Source organism: Castor canadensis, chromosome 7, assembly GCF_047511655.1.
Source record: "Castor canadensis chromosome 7, mCasCan1.hap1v2, whole genome shotgun sequence".
In the NCBI taxonomy this organism is placed as follows: Eukaryota; Metazoa; Chordata; class Mammalia; order Rodentia; family Castoridae; genus Castor; species Castor canadensis.
The window spans coordinates 122,889,830-122,906,278 of record NC_133392.1 but is presented as its reverse complement, the minus strand read 5'-3'; the positions used below and the strand labels follow the sequence as shown (position 1 = coordinate 122,906,278).

The following is a 16,449-nucleotide window of genomic DNA, read 5'->3' as shown; positions in this document are numbered from 1 at the left end:
TGAACCCAAGCCCTTTCATATCCTAGGCAAGAGCTCTGCCAATGAGCTACATCCCCAACCCTTTTAACAAAATGTTTTTGTTTTGTTTTGCTATGTTTTTTGGTTTGGTTTTGGTTTTTGGTTTTTGGTTTTAGTTGTCATGCCCCTGGTCCTTTTGCTTTTAGTTTCTTTTCTGTTTTTCAGATAGGGTCTATAGCTAACTTTGCCTCTGATAGCCTTAAACTAAGATTTTCCTACCTCTGCCTCTCAAGAAACTGGGAGTACAGGTGTGAGCCACCACACCCAAGTTTGCTATGTGTTTTCTTAAGTGAAAATGATCTGGCTACAACTCTTATGTGATGATCTATGTTTAGTGCAGAATTAACTAGATAAGGAATAGAACCCTCTATAGTCAGATAAAGCAAAGTGCCTTGTTTAATTGTCATCCCTAAGGAAGAAATTTCAAAATTTGGCAAAAATATGAATCATGAGGTGAAATACAATGCCAACAATATAAGTGACACAACTCAGTTGCCTCATTTATATGAGTCACCCTCAGAACAAGGCAGGTGAATAACTGCTTCTAGTTATGTGGCCAGGATTGATGCAGACCAGAAAAATTGAGGGTTTTTTCTGTATGACAGACAGTTACCTAAAAACTCATTCAAATACTGTACCGCTCCCTTCCTCCCTCCCTTCTCTCCATAAAGAAATTAAAACAATTGCATGATATAGTAAGAAGGAAAAAATTCTCTAAACATTGGGGTATATGGCTTTTAGTACTGCTTTCTCAAATAATTAGCTGTAGAAACTTGGATGAGTCACTTGAGTCTCTCTGACTTGAACTTCTTACAGGACTATTTCAGGATATAAATGAGAAAACAATTATAAAATGCAGGAAATACATAATATCTTCTTATAAAATAGCATAGATTTCAGAGTCAGCATTCCTGGGATTGAAATCAAGTTATTCTCCTTGATAAAACCTCTATTAATTTGTTCATCTCTAAAATGAAGCCAAGAAAACTTTATTTTATTGGGAGGGGATAGTACTGGGATTTGAACTTAGGGCCTCAGGCTTACTAGGCAGGCACTCTGCCTCTTGAGCCACTTTGCCCACCTTTTTTGTATTGCGTGTTTTTGAGATAGGGTCTTACTTTTTTTTGGCCCTGGCTGGCTTCAAACTTCCATCCTCCTAATCTTTGCCTCCTGAGTAGCTAGGATTATAGGCATGAGACACCAGCACCTGGCAGGGGATAAGAAAACATATAGAGTGATTTTCAATATTGAGTGATGTAATGCTGGTGAAAATTTCTCATAAACCTTCTAACTCTCCTAACATATTAATTGTTGTTATTCTGTATGCCAGTCCCTATATGCTTTTCTCAGGGCCACTCCTTCCATTAAACTTAAGCCAACAAGGATTTCTGTCCCTTCTAATCAATTGGGTTTTAATATCTTTATAACACATTTTTGTGCTCTGGTAAATTTTACAATTTTTTTCTGTAATTGTTTCATCGACATGTTTAATCACTTGCCAAAGGTTGAAAGTTCCTTGACATTATAAATAATTTCATCCCATGTGGTTTTATATTCACCATAACTCATACACAGCAAAATCTTAGGTATATAATAGCCAATAATTTTAATTTATTCATCTGTATTGTGTCTATTCTGTGCAGATACATTACACTCCTCATCTTGTTTAATCTTCTCAACAACCACTTTATAGAATAAAAGTTTCTCTGAGAGATTAAGAATTGGCCCAAGGTCATGCTACAAAATAACAGACCTAGGATTCAAAGCTAAGTAAAAACCAATGTTCTTTCCACTTACCCTGGTGATTCGCTGCAGTATCACCCTCCATGCTGCTAAATTTACACAGTTCCTGGAGAGATTATGTCTTCCCTATGATCTTACAATTCATGGTTGAACTTCTAGCAACCAGAGTAACTGTCCACTACAGAGAAATTGAAAGTAAAACAAATACTGAATGAAGGGAAAAAAACAATTTTTCATTTCTCTAAAATTTCTTCCTTGAGAAAAACAATTTCACTAAAGTGTTACAAACCAAGATAATAGAAATGTAGAGAATCAAAAAGCATGAGCAATGAAAAATAATTTTAATCTGCCCATAGTTGGTCTACTGTAATAACTCATGAACTCAGCCTAATTCATATACAGATCTACTTTGATATTGTCATTACTCTCCTACTCTTCCTCCTTCTCCTCCTTCTTCTTCTTCCTTCCTTCCTTTCTTCTTTCTTCTTCTTCTTGTCCTGGGGTTTGAACTCAGAGCCTCATGCTCGCTAGGCAGTTGCTCTACCACTTGTGTCATTTTGCAGTCCACCATTACTCTTTTAAGAGGAATTTTTATTTCAGCTTTTTCAAATATATATAATAGACTTACTTGTAGCTATTTTACTCAAAGTCATTTTGGAATTACAGAACAGTTCCAAAAATAGTAAAAAAAAAATTATATAACTTTTATCCATCTTTCTCCAATAGTACCATCTTACATAACCAAGGTACATCTATAAAAACTTGGAAATTAATATTTCTACACTACTATTAATTAAATTTTAGAGAATTTATTTGGATTTTTTCACAAATGTCCTTTACCTGTTCCAAGGTTCGATTTAGAATGCCACATTACTTTCAGTCTTCATGCCTCTGTATGTAGTCTCTTCCAATCTGTGACAGTTTCTTGATCTTGACACTTTTGAAAAGTCAGGAACTTTATAGAATGTCCTTCAGTTGGATTTGCCTAATGTTTCCTAAAATTTATAGTGGGTATTGTGGCACATGCCCATCACACCTGCACTCCAATCCACAGTCCAAGGCCAGTCTGTGCTACATAGCAAGATCCTATTTAAAATTTAAAAAAAAAAAAAAACTCCTTCCAGCAGTCACACAGCCTCTGCCTTCATATGCAGCCTCCCTGGAGCTCCAGACCCCAGCTGCTCCTGCATCATTGGTGACTCCTGCACCTGTGCTGGCTCCTACAAGTGCACGGAGTGCAAATGCACCTCCTTCAAGAAGAGAATCTTGCTGCTCCTGTCCCTTGGGCTGTGCCAAGTGTGCCCAGGGTTGTATCTGCAAAGAGGCATCTGACAAATGCAGCTGCTGTGCCTAATGTGGGGACAGTCCTGCTCCCACGTGTGAATAGAGTGATTGTAGAAAACTGAATTTATTTTTTTTCATACAATTGGAACCTTTTTTCAACATTCCTTTTTCTATGAAGTATGTGAATGATAATAAAAGTTGATGACTGGAAAATGGGGAAAAGGATTATGCTGAGTTTATGGATTTTGACAACGAACACTACAGAGGTAATAGATCCTTCACATCACATTATATTAGGGCTACATGTTATCAACAGGACATATTATTGGTGGTGTTAACTAAGGCAATCAAGGTTTTCTTAAACAATACTCTTGCTTATATATAATTCATGAGACAAGTGTAAGTACAGAGTTAGATCCCTACTGAAGTAGTCAAACATGTATTTTATCCAACAATTTAATGTTTAAGTCTAATGGCTGGTGCTGGACTCTTTATTAATGAAAAAGACATACAATTTGGAGCTCCAAGATCTGAGTTCAAATCCTATGTCCACTAACTGCTGACTTCAAATCAAGATCTCTATCAGCCTTAATTCCCTCACCAAAAATGGGATAATTATCATATTACCTCACAGAGTTGTAAATATTAAATAATGTGTATCATATTTTATTACCATGAAACATTCTGCAACTATTAATTGCTGCTATTACATTTAAGCCTTCGAGTTGCTTACTGGACATTTTTCTTACTTTAAAAAGGATTCTCATAACTAATCCAGATGCTTTAAAGCGACAGAGGCCAATAGGAGAAAGGGACCAGGAACTAGACAAAAGGTTAGTTTGAGAAGAATTAACTTAGAATGTAACACACATGTATAGGAAATCAATGCGAATCAACTCCCTGTATAGCTATCCTTATCTCAACTAGCAAAAACCCTTGGTCCTTCTTGTTATTGCTTATACTCTCTCTTCAACAACATTAGAGATAAGGGCAAAATAGTTTCTGCCTGGAAGCGAGGGGGTAAGGGGGAGAGAGAGGGGGTGGGGTGGTCAAGGCAGGGGTCAGGGGGGAAGGGGGGAGAAATGATCCAAACATTGTATGTACATATGAATTTAAAAAAAAGGATTCTCATAACTGGTGTGAGTACCCATATGAAAAAGCCTGCTTATTCTGAGAAGTACAATATCAAAACTACAAGTGTAAGTGATAAAAAGGTCCTCTGAGTATGCCAATCTCTTTTTCACTTCTGTTTATCTATAAAATCAATAAAGAGGAAAACTTTGAGACCAGGTTAAGAAATTATAATTACCTCACATATATTTTCAAAAATTAATAATTTAGAAACCGCTTACTTGAGCCAATGAGGGAAATGCATGAAATAATTTTACTGAATCATATTCTGTAAGTCCTTTAGAGTGACTGTGAACTACTAAAGAAAAAAGTTCCCATGACTCTCAGCACTTAATATCAAACTATAAAGGTTGTATTTCAGTATTTGAGGAATATATCATTACTATATTGAGTACTATATTACTTTCAGTGTAATAGAGTACTTAACTTTGAATCTTTCCTGTGTACCATGTTAGAGTACAAAATTATTGAGGGCAGAGATACTCTTGAATCTACTTCAGTGAACTAAGTTTCAAGAAACATTAGATTGTCCTGGGTGTGGTGGTGCTCACCTGTAATCTCTCTGCCGAAGCAGAATAATTGTGAGTTCAAGGCCAGCCTGGGCTATATAGTGATACCCTGTCTCTAAAAAAGAAGAGAAAGGAGAGGATTGGAAGGGAGGGGAGAAGGAAAGAAGAAGAAGGGAGGGAGGGAGGAAAGGAAGAAAGAAATTTTAGGTTTCCAATTGTGATAGTAATGCTCACTTATGCTTTTTCTGTGGTCCTGGGATTTGAACTCAGGGCCATACACTTGCTTCTACCTCCTGAACCAAGCCCCCCAGCCCATCACTTATACTCTATAAGCTAGACTGTAATCTCTGTGCTACCAGTTCTGGTTTACACAATAGGCAGAGGAAGCAAGTGCTTTATGGTATCAGCAAAACCAGAATTACAAACAAAAAAATGTCCTAAAGAATTTAATATTTTAGCAAAAGCAACTGAAGTAGTCATCATGGGAAAACCAGAACTTTGTTGGGCTTTTTTATTCTTGTCCATGGGGATGTGTATTGTTTCTGGTTTTATTTACAAATGAGGTATTGATCATCAAATCATTTCAGTGTTTAGGACCTCCAAAAATCTCAATCCAGCATGGTGAGTACACACTTGCAATCCCAGCCCTCAAGAGGCTTAGGCAGGAGGATCACAAGTTCAGTGAGTTTTAGGTCAGTGTGAGCTACATAGAGACCTTGTCAAGAAAAAAAAATACACACTTTCAAATTACCGTGAATTTTATTTACTAAGTTATTCCACAGAAGTATTTTATCTTATTTCATGAAAATTATAACACATATATGCCCATTCTTTACATCGTAAATACAATTTGATTCTCCCTCATTTCAGTATTTTCTGAGAAAGGAAACATAATAAATGCTATAAAGCAACTTTTATAAATAGAATTAATGCTAGTTATTGCTTATCAGCCAGCAGTCTTACTATACCATCACAACTTCCAGCTATCCTAAAAAAAAGTACATAGTTCCCAGAATAATCAAAAGTAAATTACTGTTTACTGCTGGTATAGATGAAATCTTAAATGTTCTACTTAAAATTTCTAAATATATGTAAGGGAAAAATGAGTTAATTTCTTGTGTTGTAGTCTCCTTGATTCACAATTCAACTTTAGTTACCTCAGAAAAGAGCCCTGGTCATTTTTTTTTTCCTCAACAATTCAGTTAAAACTGGAAACATTGCCAGTCTTACCAGTTTCAACTCTTTTTACCTAGCAGCCAACCTGGTGCTAGATAATTATCCAGACTTTTCTGGCATGGTTTATTAATACTCTCAGCTTACTTCAAGGAGCTGGATACAGATGTTGCTTGAGGATAAATGTGCCAGTGGCTGGTTCCAATTAGACCACTGTCATTTTTTGCTTGGTTTCATTTTGACCACTGGGTGCATCATGAACCCATGTTGGATATTATTAAGAACATAGAAATATAGAAAGCCATCGTTTAATTAATCCTACACAACCAGAAAAGGAAGTTAGAAGTACAGAAAATTGGTGTTGAATGATTGAAATAAATGAGTACGGTTGAGGCTATTCCTTTACACTTAAATTGCCCTCCCCCCTCCACCCGAAACAACCAAGCTCCCCATCTAACTAGTGAGAGAACTTCCACAGAAAAGAAATACTTTGTTAGAAAATACCTAAGACTTAAACGGTTTCTTAAATGTAATTGTCTTTCCCCGTTCCTCCAAGAAGAGAAATACTTCATATTTGCTAGAACATGAAGACTTCAGAGTTCGTTATGATTTCTTATAGCATGTTTTACCTCTACAAACAAGTCAGTCTATAAAAGAATTGCTTTTTCTGGACACTGTGCTGTCGGTCCGGCCGCTTCTGCGGCGCTCGGCAACAGTCTAGCAGGTGCGAGACCGAGCGAGGCGGCGGCTGAGTGGAGGAGGCCCAGTTTACCCAGCGCGCGCGCCCAGGCCGGCGGCTCGAACTTCGCGAGCCTGCTGGAGAGCGGAGACTGGCCGGCCTGCCCCTTTAGAGCTGCGGGGACTCCCTTCGCGCCAGCTCGCTCGCTCCGCGCCTTCCAGCAGCCGGCGCCACGAAACCTCTAAAGCCTTTCGGTTCTCCACCGCCGTCCCAGTGAACAACCTCCCAGCCCCCGCCCGGCCCTGCAGGGCTCGGCACAGCCCAGAGTTCCGCGTCGCGGACTCCAGCCCTCCCGCCAGCCAGAGGAGGGAAGGCCGGGTTCACCGGTGCAGATCCCGGTTTCAGCAGGGGCGGCTCCACGAAGCCGGCGGGCGGGAGACAGTGCGGGGGACCCAGGGAGGCAGGCGGGGAGCGAGGAGGCGGGAGGAAGGGCGCGGGGCCGGGAGGGCGGAGCGAGCGAGGCAGCTAGGGAGAGCGCCACCAGGGCGGAGGGCGGGACGTGGGCGGCGCCCGGCCTTCCCGCTCCCGCCGCGCTGCAACTCCACCGAGCCTCCTTAAAACTCTGCCGTTAAAATGGGGGCGGGTTTTTCAACTCAAAAAGCGCTCAATTTTTTTCTTTTCAAAAAAAGCTGATGAGGTCGGAAAAAAGGGAGAAGAAACCGGCACCATCTCTGTAGACGCAACAGAAGCAGCAATTGTTACTGCGTAAAAAGAAGCAAAGGAGGGAGGGAAGGAGAAGGATCAGAAAGAGTGACGACGCGCAAGTGCCTGTGTAAGGGTGAAGGGCGCAGGGACCAGCGATATTTGGGGGACCGACTACAAAAGAAACTGTCACTGGCAGCGCTACGACTCGGGAGGAACCAGTACCGCTCGGTTCAGCTCCAGGGCACAGCTGGCTGGCAGTCGCTGCCCTGTCGGCGGCACAAGCTAGGGGCACAGGCCGGGGACCGCGAAAAATTGGCGAAGTGTCACGGGGCGCCGAAGCTGCTGGGCTCTTGCCAGGAGGGCAGTGGGACTGGCTGCACCCTGGAATTTTGGCGACTCCCCATACTCAGAGCTTGGCCTGCGTTTCCCAGGAACCTGCCCATCTCCGGAGGACCCCAGAAAACCGGGAAAGGAAGGAAAAGACGGCGACGGCGGCAGGTCAATGAGCGCCTGCAGTAGAAAGCCTGTGCTGGTTCGGTCGTAGGCGGGAAGTCACCGGTGAAATGCCCAGTGCAGCAGCGATGCTGCCGCGAGCTGCCCCCGCGACCGGAGCCCGGTAGACGCTTTCCTCGTCGCTCCCCTCCTTCCTCGGGCTGCCGGGAGCCCCGGGACCCGGTGGGGTCGGCATGACGGGCTTGCCGGGGGCCTGCCGCGCGCACGGCAGCCTCCGGAGACCCGCGCCGAGCCCGGCTCTCACGGCCTCTGAGGCTCGGCGGGGCTGCGGCAGCCCGGCGGGCGGGCTCAGGAGCCTTCACGCCCGGCGTTAGCCCTCAGCGTGGCCCGGACGGGTCCGAGGCTCCTTCAGAGAAGCCGAGCACTCCGGGGAGTCCTTGCGACCTGTAACTTGAGGGCTACGGAACTGCTACTCCCGTCTGCCTTTGGCGATCGTCTTTAACCCCGAGCACGTCAGCATCCAGCCATCGCGGCGCTCTCCCCGCCGCCGAGGACTCTGAACTACCCCTTCTGCGAGCCGGATGGAAACCGAACCTCTCAGAGGACCTGCCCCTGAAGTCCAGGCTCAACTCACCACCGGGAACAAGGGTGGGTTAATGCCTTTTCTTCCCCTCCCGCCCCCCTCCGAATGCCTTTTCTTCCGCGGTGTTTTCTGGCCGGACCTAGTCCCTTAAGTGTCCACACGTATTCCTCGCGGAGCTCGGAGGTGTGGGTGCGTGACCGCTCTGCCTACATCTCACGTCCAGAGTGGTTAATCGGGACTGTCTGTGTGTTTCTCTGTGGCATTACCAGAATTCTTCCTAGGGGTTAAGCTAAAAAGCGAGGAGAGGAGCCCCTCTCCAATGGCTCAGTTTTGCTGAATAATCACGTGTGAATCGAGGGGCGGGCTTTTGGCAGGCAGATCTTACTAGTATTTACTACCAAGCTCTACTCCAGATTAACCATCCCAGTCCTTCTGTCAGTCTCCGATGCCATCATGCAGCCTGGTTAAGGAGCAAAGGAAAGGGGAGAAAGAAAAACAACTAATTCATCTTTTCCCGATCGTCAGGACCCTAAAGAATGGCCGAGCCTTGGGGGAACGAGTTGGCGTCCGCAGCTGCCAGGGGGGACCTAGAGCAACTTACTAGTTTGTTGCAAAATAATGTAAACGTCAATGCACAAAATGGATTTGGAAGAACTGCGCTGCAGGTTGGTATCCAGAGAGGTGGGAGAAACAGGTTAATTACGTTGCCTACAAGACCCGGGTTTCTAGAATGACACCTTTTTTTTTTTCTTAAGCTTTCAGGGGTACAAATTTTCACTCTTTTTAAGCCTAGTTGGTTGCCATATTTTATATCTTTAAGAGGATCCAACTCCCCAAAATGACGTACTTTGAAGAAACTCGTCAAATCCAATAACATCCTCAATATCAAGAGGATTCTAGATTTGATCTTAATTTTTGGAATGTTTTTGTGACGGTGGGGATTTTAGAGTAGTCATACCAGCGCGGAGGTTTATTTGTTTTGTTCTGTGTTGTTTTAGAAGCTCTGTAAACACATTGTTATGATTATTATTTGAAGCAAATACCCTGCTATTAGTGGTTTCATGTACTTTGCCCCCTAAAATTGACTTTAATGTTAATTTTCTTAGCTACCAGCAAGGGTGTTTTTCCTTCAAAGGCTTCACATTTTGACTAACGACCTTTCCTCGTTTGGAAGGGATAGCCTGGGCACGGGGACAGGATGTACATTTCACAGTTAATACAATGCCATCAACCCATTCAGGAGCTAGGAAAAATTAAAAGTTGAATTTTCTAATCAGAGCTTAGCTTCAGTGTTTTTGTCCCTGCGGTCATGCCGTGGTATTCTCTAATATTCAGTAATTAGATTTGCAGGCAACAATTGACACATGTCCAGCTGCCAAGTATATACATGATAATATTTTTTCTTCTTCCAAATGTTATGCTATAACTTAGTTGAAGGGCTTATAAGCAGAAAAATGGAAAATTAGTCTAAAATAGTTGCTTTATCAGAGTTCTGATGATATTCTTACTCGGAAGCTGCTTTTAAAAACCCATTGGGGAGAGGGGTTTCAGAGAGCTTGGTTTCGGTTATAAAAATTAAAAATTTAAGTGTCAGGAGATATAATAAGGTCCATATAGTCTGTACATTTTAAATTTGAATGCATTGGCCTAGCATGATTTCAGTATTAAGGAAGGTTATGCACAATTACAGAATTATTTATCTTGTTGTTTCAGGTGGATTAAGTAGGGAAAGAACTTTTTTTTTTCCTTTTTTCACCTAGTACTTTTGAACAGATTTGGTGATGATAGTAATGCCACAAATTTAATATACTAAAAAGTTACCTGCTGAAAACTCAAAAGTTTATACCACTCTCACAAAGCACGAATCACTTAACTCATTTTCACAATAAGACCTTACAGGATTTTTGGTGAACAGGGAGATTGGGTGATGAATACTATTTTTAAAAGTTTTCACAAACATTTTTAATGCAACTCTGCAATGTTGTTTGAACTTATCAAGATAATAACTCCCACTTATTGTGGCTTAGTTTTAGTACATATAATGAAACACACACAAACAGGATTCTCAGGGCTTATTTTCAGTATGCATAATCTTGACTGAAGTTGTGTCATAAGAACTTTCTAATATTAATTATTTTCTGTGAAAGATGACAAGTTTTCTTCTCAACTGCAAAAGCTTGTTCTCCCTTCCTAGTGTTTTTCAATGTGGATAATATCAAAGGCCTTATTCGGACATTTGCTTTGCAAAAGAACCAAGGTGTCTCTGTCACTCGTTTTTCTAATTCTAGGTCCTTAAATATGACAAAATCTTTAGAGAGCATTGTGGCAAAAATTAGATTGTATTAATTTTTAATAACCAAGAAGTGTATTTCATTGAAGTTCTTGAAAAATAAACTTTGTGTCATTTTTACCACTGCCCCCAAAAGAAGGGCTAAAAGTTCACAGGGTTTTATCAACGGGTAAACTTACTATCTTAACCATTCACATAGCTTACATTTATAAAATATTATTCTAAACGCATTTTATTATATTAGTTAATTTATGTTTATTTTTAAACAAACATTTTAAAGAGCTAATTCAAGTTTATACATATATTTTCCAATGGATTATCATTTGAGTTAATAAAGTGAGTATCTACTATATAACCTATTTATTATAAATTTAGATTATTATGAATAGATCTAATATAAATGAATCTAGCTAAAATGCTGAAAAGTTCTGGCATGTTAATGAGAATAATATTTTTCACAACTAAGTTATATATTTTTATACTGTATGCTGTTCTATAAGATTTTTTAATTATGAGAAACTAACACCTCATTAAAGTGAAATACATTTAACCAACAGTAAATAAGGCTTTGTGATATAAATTACTTTGTATTTGATAGCAAATGTTAATATCACATTCTGATTTCTAAATATATTGGCAGCTTACAAATAGCTATTCCTAAATGCTTATAGTAACTGCAAAAGGAAATAAGACAGGATCACCAGTTGATTATTAAATGGACTCAAACCACAAGACAAAGCTGTCTGTGTCCCAAAACACACATTAAATATCTTACTTTTTCTTTTGCTCTCTTGATTATCAGGAGGCTAGTTAGAACTTTGATAAACAGTAACTAATATAGTAGGGTGACTGTTCCATTCTTTTCAAAAACGGTTGCCATACAATCATTTCCTATCTAATACAAGGCCTATCATGAGCTTAGTTTTAGATAAGTTGATACAATAAGCAATGTAGAACACTGTGGCTTATTTAAGTGCCTTAATAATCAGTAACATTCTGTAATTTAAAATTAATTCTAAGCACTGAGTGAGTAGCTAGTATTAAATAGACAGCAAAGAAAAATATTTTTAAATGCTTGGAAATTTGGGGCTATACCTATTTGGAGGGAACTTGTGAAAAATAATCATTTAAGAAAATATCAGGTCTGGATTTTTAATATATCAGGTTTACACTAGGTGACATTTGTTTGGGGTTGTAAAGAAACTCACCATCTTTGTTTTCAGTAGCTACTTAGAAAATAAATTTTACTCACATTTGACTTTTAAGAATTAATACTCCAGGTACATTTTATGAGCATGGAAAATCAAGTAGAATACTTACTGAAACTCCAAATTCCACTTCTTTTATTTTAAGGAATTCATTAAAGAAACTACACAATTCTTCATGGAAGATAAAGAACTAAGTTGTCTGTGAAACATTTAAAGTTGCACAAATTCTTTTTTATTGGTCATTTTATCCTACATTGGGGTTCATTTAAGATATCTAATCAAAGATGCTCACTTTTTAGAAATTCTCTTTTACTAACTAGTACTGTCCTACCACTGAGCCCTTCTCACTCTATCCTATAAGTCTTCCCCCAAAGTACTCCATCAAAAATGATTGTAAAAATAGGACAAGTAGATATTTAAAAATATTCCTATAGTGTGAGCACTTGAAGGATTCTACCGTTTTTAACTTCTTTTCTAGGTTATGAAACTTGGAAATCCCGAAATTGCCAGGAGACTACTACTTAGAGGTGCTAATCCCAATTTGAAAGACCGAACTGGTTTCGCTGTCATTCATGATGCAGCCAGAGCAGGTTTCCTGGACACTTTACAGACTTTGCTGGAATTTCAAGCTGATGTTAACATCGAGGATAATGAAGGGAACCTGCCCTTGCACTTGGCTGCCAAAGAAGGCCACCTCCCGGTGGTAGAGTTCCTTGTGAAGCACACAGCCAGCAATGTGGGGCATCGGAACCATAAAGGAGACACCGCCTTTGACTTGGCCAGGCTCTATGGGAGGAACGAGGTCATTAGCCTGATGGAGGCAAATGGGGTTGGGGGATCCACAAATCTACAATGAATGTGGGGAGGGCTTTCCCACATTGCCTACATTCTGTCAGTTAATTGGTTGCCTGTTCTGACTATCTTAATATCATTTGTTAAAATATAGGCCTTTCATATTTTAAGCACTTAGTTAAACCTTTTGAAACTGCATAAGTGGAAATCTTACTGAAGATTTATTAGTATATTTAAGCAACATCTTTTTCACTGGCAAAATCCTGATTTCTAACATGTAATTGCAAATAGCTTTGGCTTTCTTCTGAATATTTTATCTTTCCTTGACTTTTTCCTTGCTTACCCCTTTGCCAATCCCAATCACCCTGAATGCCAGAAATGTAAAAATAACAAAATGTTTAAGTATTAAAGTAAAATACAAATGCCAGTTTTGGTAGGTAACAAACTAAGCAAGTAAAAAAAATTTTAAATTACATATAAAGCTCATCGCTATCTTAGGATCTATAGAATAATGAATGTAGAAACTTTTACAATAAATAAATAAGTCACTCCTCTATATGGTACTTGATTTTTCACAAGGCTTTTTAGTAAATGAGTATAAAATATTTTGAGTACATATTTAGCTAGAAAAAATTGAAGGAAATAGAAATATCTCAAATTTCCAAGAGGATTTCCCACATCTTCTACTTATTCTGTCATATTAATTAAAGATTGTCACTAAAGGATTTCAATGTAGTCACCATTTGTAAATTCATAAATATTTTATTCATCATCTCTCACATAAACAAAGATGCTTTATGTGAAAGATCCCTCCTTCTACTTCCCTCTACCCTTGCTTCAAAGAGAACAAAATACTTGAAGGTTTATTGAAGGGCATGGTTCTGATGCCTTCCCTAACAAGGATTGGAATGACTGCCGGCAAGTAGTTTTCTGTAATTTATTTTTCACTGTAATGTAAAAGAATATAAGAGGAAAAAGCTGAAACCTTTTCATTTTTGGACTAAAACTCACATTCCTTAGGTTGAATACAACACAACTTCTGCCACCTTTAACCACAAGTTGCAAAATAAATTTGTTTTTGATGGCAGCATTAAATTAAACTTAGGACACTTTTCCTTTTTGAAAAAATACAAATTGAAATTTTTTGGAGGAAAAAGTTGTATTTTGATTTTAAAAGAGTCAGTATACAAAATATGCTACTTTAGCAAACTGTGTATTTTCTAAGCACAACACTATTACTGAAAGCAATAAAAGCACCCCTTCTTACAAGTTGCAACTGTAAAGTTGGATGATTTTGAATTTGAAATGCACTTTAATTGACTCCATATAATCCACCAAGTCTCCGCATTTGCTTTATCCCCAAAAGTGAAATTTCCCTGTAGAGATTTCAACTATAAAGGAGCAGGATGTTCATAAAGCAAAACAAGTACTGCAATTGCTTTGTTCTCGGTGATCACAGCACCAAAGAAGGAGAGGAAGCTCTACCTTTTCATCAGCCTAGAACTTGCTAGGCATTAAGATATCTCCACATTACCCTGGCTTTTCTCAGGAAGTAGCTTTGCTAATCTAAGTGTTTTAGAAATGACTTATGTGGTCCCTTCTAGGAAATATGAAAAGCCATTATTCATTCTCTCAAAAACCTCGACAGTATTCAGTAAAACTCTTGAACAGGCGAAATGGATAGGATGGAAGTTACGGGGCTAGTGCGTTTAATGGGATCTAATTTGCAGCGAGCTAAGGTGGGGATGAATTTGAATTTATTCAGGTGCAGAGTGAGGATGAAAGGGCTAATTAACAGAATGCTCAACGCCCAGAGGACAATGCTATAGAAACCATGGAGGATACAGAACAGAGGTGCGCTCTCAAAGTCAGTTCTTCACTGCGCCTGCATCCGCATCTAGAAACGCAGGCTCAGTCTTTGCCCAGTCAGCTAAATCCATGCTTACACACCCGGGATGAGACAGAAGCACCTACAGGACCTCAGTCCACGTTCTGGTCCCCGAACCGCTAATCAAAGTGCCTTTTATCATATTTCAGCAGTGAATCGGTTTTTTGATGAACGTTATGCATTTGGCAATGGTATAATGAGCTCATGTAACATACACCACGCTAGGTAGCTGGACAAATGCATACAGTATTCTGTCCTGGGAAAGCAATTCACTTGACAATATGATAAATTTCCTTTTATCGTATTGATCAAACGAACATTGTAGAATCAGTGGCCCGGGACTGGTTTCAAAATCTCATTTCTCAAAAAAGTGCTTTCGGCTTCTATGGGGGATGGAAGCAATAGTCCAGAAGAGCTGGAAGATCACAGTGCTAGAGCGAGAAAAGGTTGCATCCTTCCTGACTGTCCTAGGTTACCTCCATCAAAAGCTACAAGAGGTTGAAGGGGGGAGGGTCCGTCGTGGTCTCTGGAGACTGTTTTTGCTTCTACACAGCAGTTCCATGAAAACAGGTCCACGCAGAGACCTGGTGAGAGACAGGAAACAAACTTCCCGCCTGAGACCTAGGGTAAAGCTCTGCCCATAGCCAACCTGTCTCCACGGAGGGGATGCGGAGACATCATTTCTGTCCCTTTGAAACTCTTTCTTCGGACTCCAACTCCGACCCCGGGCGCCCTTGTGACGAAACTGGAGCCCAGAGTTCCTTCAGGGCGCGCAGAAAAGCCCGGGGTGGGGGTGGGGGAGCTTCAAAACCGTTAGCTCGCTGTTTTTTTTTTTTTTTCCTCCCTCTCTAAGGTTTCTCTTCTCTTCCTGTCCAAATATTTCAAATTTCCGCGCCTTAAATAACAGTCTCCTTTTATTTAGTTAGTTTCCTCGGCAGGTTTGGCTGTCCACTGCACTCTGTCCCCCTACGGGCCCGGGACGCCTCGGGCGTCTGGGTGCTGGGCCCTGGTGCGCTGCCCCCGGCCCAGATTGCACCGCACCAAGCGCGCCCTGGCCAGAGCCACGGCCCGCTCCTGCTGCGACCTCGCTTGACCCAGCTGTCCAGGCACTCGGAGCCACAAAGTCCGCCCCCCACCCGGACGACTGCCTTGCCTGCCTCCCGGTTCGACTTCCCTCCCCGAACTTGGGAGTCTTTTGCTTTGGGCTTTGGAACCCAATAGCCCTGGAGCGGCGAAAGGGCTTCGGCATCGGAAAGCAGCGGAGGAGGCCGGTGGCCGGAGGCTGCCCCAGCCCCCACCCCGCGGGTAACCTTGGAGGCGCCCTCGGAGTGAGTGAGAGCGCGGCCGCGCCAGCCGGCTGGAGCGAGCTGGCGCACCGCGCGGCGGGCAGGAGGCGGGAGCTGGGCAGGGAGGGGGAGTGGGCCCCGGCGCCTCCCGGCCGTGGCCACAGCGCCCCGGGAGCTGCGGGTTACCCTGGCAGCCAGGCCACCCCCCTACCCCCGAAGCCCAGTCCTGGCCCTCAGGCAGCGGTCCCCAAGGAGGCGGCCGCCATCCCACTGGATAGTTTTGGCGACCTGTGCCTGAGGACTGGGGCCGGAGGGCGGCGCGGGCGCGGTGAGTGCCTCGCTGTGCACAGAGGTGAGGTGGCGGCGGGAGCGGCCCGGCGGCTGGAGCTACTCTGTGCCCAGCGCCAATGCCAGCACTCCCTTCCTGCTCCCCCGATGGCAGCTGAGGGCTGCCGGGCTCCGACCCGGGCGTCCAACTGCAAGGAGGCATATACCTCTCTGGGTTCTCAGCCCCTTGGACTGTAGGGAAAGTTGCCCTAAGGTTTTGCTTCCCCACCCCCACCCCGCATCAATTCTAGACGTCCCGGACCGAAAATGCGCGTTCATTAGCCAAGACCCTCGGCCTCCAGCGCTGTGAATTGCAAGGCTGGGGTGCGCAGAACACCTAGAAGGGGTCTTGTTTTTTTCAATCCGGAATAGTTTAGAAA

At 41.9% G+C, this 16,449-nt stretch overlaps 1 protein-coding gene across 2 annotated transcripts; it reads left to right on the top strand.

Moving 5' to 3' along the window:
• Positions 1-7,100: 7,100 nt before the first annotated feature.
• On the top strand, positions 7,101-13,293 carry Cdkn2c (cyclin dependent kinase inhibitor 2C). Of its 2 annotated transcripts, XM_074080172.1 has the most exons (3): positions 7,101-8,343; positions 8,804-8,943; positions 12,255-13,293. In XM_074080172.1, the coding sequence occupies exons 2-3, from the start codon at positions 8,815-8,817 to the stop codon at positions 12,630-12,632; spliced, it is 507 nt and encodes a 168-aa protein (XP_073936273.1). In that variant the 5' UTR covers positions 7,101-8,343; positions 8,804-8,814; the 3' UTR covers positions 12,633-13,293. The 2 variants fall into 2 exon arrangements, with proteins under 2 accessions (XP_073936273.1, XP_020040577.1); XM_020184988.2 differs by lacking the exon at positions 7,101-8,343 and having other exon boundaries at positions 8,350-8,943.
• The last annotated feature ends 3,156 nt before the right edge of the window (positions 13,294-16,449 follow it).

Coding starts and splice junctions, on each gene's coding strand:
- Cdkn2c (XM_074080172.1), top strand. CDS start 8,815: ATGGCCGAGCCTTGGGGGAACGAGTTGGCGTCCGCAGCTGCCAGGGGG. Junction 8,944..12,254: donor TTGGAAGAACTGCGCTGCAG/GTTGGTATCCAG, acceptor CTTCTTTTCTAG/GTTATGAAACTTGGAAATCC.